This window comes from Lolium perenne, chromosome 3, assembly GCF_019359855.2.
Source record: "Lolium perenne isolate Kyuss_39 chromosome 3, Kyuss_2.0, whole genome shotgun sequence".
Classification (NCBI taxonomy): domain Eukaryota; kingdom Viridiplantae; phylum Streptophyta; class Magnoliopsida; order Poales; family Poaceae; genus Lolium; species Lolium perenne.
The window spans coordinates 70,509,881-70,516,114 of NC_067246.2; the positions used below are offsets into that span (position 1 = coordinate 70,509,881).

Below are 6,234 nucleotides of genomic sequence, written 5' to 3' on the forward strand. Positions count from 1 at the left end.
CTGGAGCTGATATCATAATTTTATGAAAAAAGATTTGAGTTATCTGTAGTGATTTTTATTGCAATGATGTATTTGTTGTGTTCCCTCTCATTCCTTTTGGTGTTCGAATTGTCAACGGGGGTATTTTTCCATGATGGAATATGGGATCCCTTGCGTGCAGGGAATTCCCCTGCGGGGGTTTACTGCACAGGGTTTTCCATCCCCCCAAAACAAATTAATTGGGTAATTATACCCTTGCTACAATTTGTGGTTTTTCCGTGCCACGGTAGAGCGTCCCGTGTTCCCCTGAGGTCTAAAAAGGAAAACTAATAATAGACATAAGTAACATGCCCGAAAGATCAAACTGGTCATTGTACCGAACGTCCCAGAAACGCAAACAGACACAAGGAAACTACCCTACCGAAAGACAGAAGAACTACATTAAGTCAAGAGGATGAAGATAGAGAAAAGTTCAGGGAAATATCCAAAAAGTACACATTCGATCTGAATTAGTTCCTCAACACGGCCAGAGGTGGAGTTAGGCAGGTGGCGCTACTTCAGTCCTTATTGGAACCAACGACTGAAGGGTCTCCAGGGCATCGGTCACCACATGAAATGGACGATGGTTTAGAAAGCCATAACGTTTTGGGTTCATACGAACTAGATAATTGATCAGCATTGCCCGTACAGCTTGCTTTGCTTCAGATTCAGGGTATTCCCTCAGGAAGTGTGGAGCAGCCTGAATCAACCTACAGCCAAAAGCAGAGATGTGAAAAAAACATCCATCAACGGTTGAACCCAGGTATTTTTGACAGAATCACCTACATTTCAGCAGTGACAACAGTCACTCTGCGAATAATGTCAATATTGTCGTTCCAGGTAAACTCATTGAACAAAACCCATTCTGGCTGAGCTTCATGGTCTAGTTCAGCGTCAATACGTACGACCTGATAAAAAAGGGTTAAAACACTGCAATTAAAAGCTGCACAAACATGTGCCATTTCCTAGCAAGTCTTAAACATGCTCGTTAAAGTGCCTCCAATGTTTACGTGCATATTCACTACGAATTACACACATGATAAATACAGACAGATAGAGAATGACATGATGCCGTGTTTAAATGAAGGATTGCAGAAAGTGAAAATGCCATGCATAATATTTTTTTGTAACTTGTGATCTTAATTATTGAGAAGATGGACTAATCTGGAAGCCCTCAACTAAAACAAACTGTTACTAATATAAATCAGCTTTTGACAGTTGCCAGAAGTTTTGAGGGGCAAAGAACAATCAAAATATACTTCTTGATATCCCACTAGTGGATGGATCGAGTAAGATGAACCAGCGGCGCCCTTCACCAAAAAAGTTCTCCAACTACCAATATTGCTATACGCTGCTATCATAACCGTTGTGATATCCTGAATAATTATTGTACTTATGTATCTCCTCTTGGTAGTTAGCTAAATCCCAACTGAGTTTTTGATCATGTTGATATGCAAGTTTGTACCATGTAACCCATACGATGTAACCGTTTATCAAATAACAGACACAGTAGCATTGCCACAAAAGGAATGCCAATGATTAAATTTTGATCAGGGATGAATACAGGTGGGCATGAAAGCAAACAACATCAGAATGCGAACCTGATTACACTTAATAGTGCGGTAGTTCCCATCTTGGTCCAGGTGGGCAGCTTGCATGAAGAAGCCTGATAAGAGTGCCAACTTAATATTATTGGTGAATGAGACATTGTTGGTATCAGGACTCTGAATCCGACAACCTAATGTTGTCATTTTATCCAAAAGTTTCTCCCTAACAGATTCTGCACGCCGCATAACTCCCATGTTGATAAAATTATTGGTGCACCATTGTGGATCATGATCTGGGTTATCAAAGTGTAAGATCACTAAGCAGAGAAAACTAGCTCAATATTCATTGCTCAATATTTTGATGAGCTTACCGTTTTGTTTATAGGCATTGTAAACATTCAGAAGAGACAAATGGTGCCCATCATTGTGCCAGAATTTAGCATGGGCCTCGTCAGCAGCCTGTTGTGCTGCCATAGGCCGGAGAAAGCAAGAAGGCACTGGAAATACATTATGATTAATTCATTAGCAAAAAAAGAGGCGACATAGTACCATGTACTTTTTTCAGAATAGCTAAACCTCAACAATTATATATCAAACCGATCAATTATCATTAAGTCGACAGTCTAGTGATATGAAAGTTTCTAATGACAGCCCAAAGGTTTATCATCAAGTCAAGAGCCCAGGGAAATGAAAGTTTCTAATGGCAGCCCAAATAGAGATAAGATAACATGCTAAAGTCTTGGAATTTGGGGTGTGTTTGGTTTATACCTAGGGTTGCCCTTCCACATATTTGGCTAGCAAAATTTTTGATTGATATGATGATATCTTGCTTGCCCATGAATTGGCCAACATTCGCAAAAAAATTTGAACTAGAGTTGGCAGTGGGGCATTGGCATACTAAAAATTTGGCAATCATCCAAACACATAACAACTATTTGATTATAGCCAATAAATTGGTAAGGTATAGTTTAGTCATAATCCAATCGCACCCTTGATTATGCACACAACAGAGGCAGTTGAACTGTATAAAAAACAACATAACACATTGAAATACCTGACAGCATGGCAGATATTGAGATGATCTCATTAGCACAATGGAATTCTTGACTTTTAAGAAGCGCCGTGGCCAATTGCGGATCGAGGGGAAGTTGACTAAGTAGTTCACCGAAAATTGTGAGCCTTGCTTCATCATCTAATGCTCCTAACTGATAAAGAGCATCCAGTGCGTTGATTACAACTTGAGGTGCTGGGCAGTCCAAATAATCCACTGTCACAAGGTTGGTAATCCCAAGCTTCATCAACGTAAGCACCATACTAGCCAGATCACATAATAGTATTTCAGGGAGTATTTCTGGATCTAGCTGTATGAATGTGGCCTGGTTGTATAACCTGAAGCATCTTCCAGGCCGTGCTCTTCCGGCACACAAACTTCTTTGGATGGCGCTTTTCCTGTTAATCTCAGAGATCATGACTGTCCCTAAATTTGTGACCGGGTCGTAATACTTATGGCCAAAGATGCCAGAGTCTATGACATAGCTGATGCCATCCATCACAAGCGAACACTCTGCAATGTGAGTTGAGACAATTATTTTCCTAATCTGTCTAATGCCCACTCTCCATAGTCTTGGAGCAGGTTCAAAGATTTGATCTTGCATCTCTAGGGGTAGGTCAGAGAAAAGAGGAACGACCAGAAATGGTTCACAAAGCCCCTTCTCAGACATGAGTTTGAGTGCATTATCAATTAGATCACACGCTTGCTGAATCATCTCTCTAGGGAGAAACAGTAAAACATCACCTTCAGGCTCAGTGAGATGTACTTCGACAGCTTTATCAACAGCAGCAGTTACAGGGTCACGCGGTTCTTCATCTGAATATAGTATCTCAACGGGATAAGTGATGGTAGGAACCACCATGACCCCAGGAATGCCACACTGATCAAAGTGCTCCACAAAGCTAATTGCCTCGTTGCTGCTGCTCAAAACCACGATTTTCAGATCAATCCTCTTCTTCAAAATGTCCTTTAGAATAATAAGCAAGAGATCAGTGGATAGTGTCCGTTCCTGCGCTTCATCAACCACTATCACATTATACTCTGAAAGCAGAGGACTGGAGAGCGCTTCTCTGACAAGAATGTCATGAGTCATCATCCTGGCAGGGAAGCAACAGCAGTATTCAGAAGAGTATTCAGAAGGATGGTTATCACGAACTGAAAGGCGAAGCTTTGTGGAGGACAAACTCGAAAAAGACTCACTTGATTACAGTACGATTGCTGGTGCAGGCTTCAAACGGGATGCTGTATCCAACTTCCTCCCCGATTGTAACATCCAACTCTTCCGCGACACGCTTTGCAACTGACATTGCGGCAACCCTCCAAGGCTGGGCGCAAGCAATCATGGGCCGGCCAAACAAACCGCGCGCCTCAAGTAGAAACTGCGGAATCTGCAAATAAAAAGGAGTTAACTTTGTGCCAACATCGCATCGATCCTAATGGGATTCTAGAAAACTAATCACGCAGGCCAGAATCACCATTGGCAGGGGAGATCCTCTAAGCAGTGCGAACCAAAATGGACCGGATTTGACTTCATGACCTGGAGGCATACCTGAGTGGTTTTCCCGCTTCCTGGAGCATCTCCGTGGAGGACGACGACTTGCCGTCTGGCTAGCTCGCAAATAAACTCCTCCTTCATGGTCCAGACGGGGAGCTGACGGCGCCGCTCAAGCATATGGTAGTATTTCGGGGAGAAACTCTTGCCGTTCAAGGGGTTGATCGTGGCGCGGCGGGGGAGCGGCTCCTCGTCGAGGAGGTCGGCCACATCAAAAAGGCCTCTTCTCGGCGCAGCCATACCTCTCGGGCGGCGCGGAGGAGGTGGGCGAACTGGAAGAAAGCGCAAGACCTAGTCCCAAATGGTGGCGGAGTGGCAGCGAAGGAAGGCGAGGACAGGGAGAAAAAAGCGAAGCCAGAAAGCAGAGGAGGGGTTCAGGCAGGGGTTTCAGTTCCGTGGTAGAAGGTGGTAATCGGTCACGTACCACGCGAATACGTCTTCGTACAGAGGAAGACGAAACACTCGTACTGCAGACACCAGTTCTTGGCGGCGTCAAGTGTAGTATATGAAATCACAACATTTGTTGGTCACACACGAAATGAATTGTGTGTACGTGGGCATGTTGAGTTCACACCTGCTTATTAAAGTGTCTACTATCTAAAGTTCTAAACCCACATATACTCGTTTTATAGTGGAGAACAGCTCCAAGATGCAAACTTCCCGGTGGGTCTCATTTCAAAACAGCAAGTGCAATTAACCGAAACTAACCTTTGCCTTTTTTGATGTGGCGCTGCCTAAGTATATACTCATAAATGGCATCTCAAAAACATGATTAGCATTTTTTGCTCAAAAATTAATTCCCATACTCAAGCAGGCTGAAAATGGATATGAAGGTGTTTTCTGCAACCGAAGACAGTTACAAAATTTGCGCACTTCACCACCTCGTAGCTCTCAAGCTGATTCAAACACGACATGAGCTGATTATAAGGGCTTCCTCCACTAGAGACGATGTCTAGAAAGGATTGAATGCATGTACATCTAGTGTGTGCTTATCATGTAATGTACGGTAAAATTATGTACAGACATGAACGCAAATATGAGGCACACTATAGGTGGGGCTAGGAGCAAACAAAAGATGGCATGCTGACCATTCAAACAAGTTCTTTGGCAGCGCACGACATTGACAGAACGTGAGATGCATCTGACCATCAACAAGTTCTCAATGGTGAATGGTCCACTCCCGTTCTGGCTACAAAAAAATTGAGTCTTGCTCGACCCTCAACCATTTCAGAGCGTGCATGTTCTTGCTGATTTTTAAACCCATCTGCACCAATCTGATTTCCTGCTGACCGCTGACATGGAGTCTGCATGTACATAAGAAAATACTAGTTTACTGAGCAGCCATGTAAGCGCTGACAAGTGGGTCTGGATGTCAGAAGTGCTATCGTAGGCCTCAGAATGGCCGGTTTGGGCGATAACTCCAGAGTCCGCCCGAGCTGGATTGCTCCCTTTATCGCTACCGCATCGAGCCACCAGTTCTCTGCTCCCTTTTGGTATCTCCGGTTTGGGTGATTTGTTATAGCTGACCCAAAAGGTGGCGGCAATGAAGTAAAAATAATAGAGTTTAATATAGTTATATATATATACGATAAAGAGCCTTCGCAAAAAAAATACGATAAAGAGGACTGGGTTTCCATTTTTTGAACTTTAGGCAGCTTTATTACTAAATAAAAACACTGTCATCAACTATTACAGGGGTTAAAAAGTCTGAGGGATCAAAGAACCAAAAACCCCTAAAGCCCTGCGAAGAACTGTGGCGAGCAAGCGCATGAGCGGCAGCATTAGCTTCTCGCAAAACATGTTGAATCGTTGCCCTGCCAAGCATCGTTAGTAAATGCCGGCAATCATCTATCACCACCGCAAAAAAAAAAAAATCTATCACCACCGCAAAGGAACCTCTAAACTCTAACGGATTAAAAATAGATTGAACCACCTAGTCTGACTCCACCACTAGGACTGGGTTTCCATTGATTCTCAGGCGATAGAGATTTGTGTGTATTTGCCGTGGAAAACGAACGGCGAAGACCAAGTGGAGTGGGGTAGGGTGTGGGCGAACTGAAGAGGAA

General features: G+C 43.4%; 1 protein-coding gene across 1 annotated transcript; it reads right to left on the bottom strand.

The window, feature by feature from the left end:
• Positions 1-1,568: 1,568 nt before the first annotated feature.
• LOC127339358 (probable pre-mRNA-splicing factor ATP-dependent RNA helicase DEAH2) lies at positions 1,569-4,408 on the bottom strand. The gene is made up of 5 exons (XM_071827226.1): positions 4,166-4,408; positions 3,817-4,004; positions 2,620-3,713; positions 1,937-2,062; positions 1,569-1,684 (listed from the first exon to the last, which is right to left on the bottom strand). Exons 1-5 carry the CDS (start codon positions 4,406-4,408, stop codon positions 1,569-1,571), a joined length of 1,767 nt encoding a protein of 588 aa, XP_071683327.1.
• Between the last annotated feature and the right edge of the window lie 1,826 nt (positions 4,409-6,234).

Coding starts and splice junctions, on each gene's coding strand:
- LOC127339358 (XM_071827226.1), bottom strand. CDS start 4,408: ATGGCTGCGCCGAGAAGAGGCCTTTTTGATGTGGCCGACCTCCTCGAC. Junction 4,005..4,165: donor GAAGCGGGAAAACCACTCAG/GTATGCCTCCAG, acceptor TTTTATTTGCAG/ATTCCGCAGTTTCTACTTGA. Junction 1,685..1,936: donor CAATGCCTATAAACAAAACG/GTAAGCTCATCA, acceptor CACTCTTATCAG/GCTTCTTCATGCAAGCTGCC.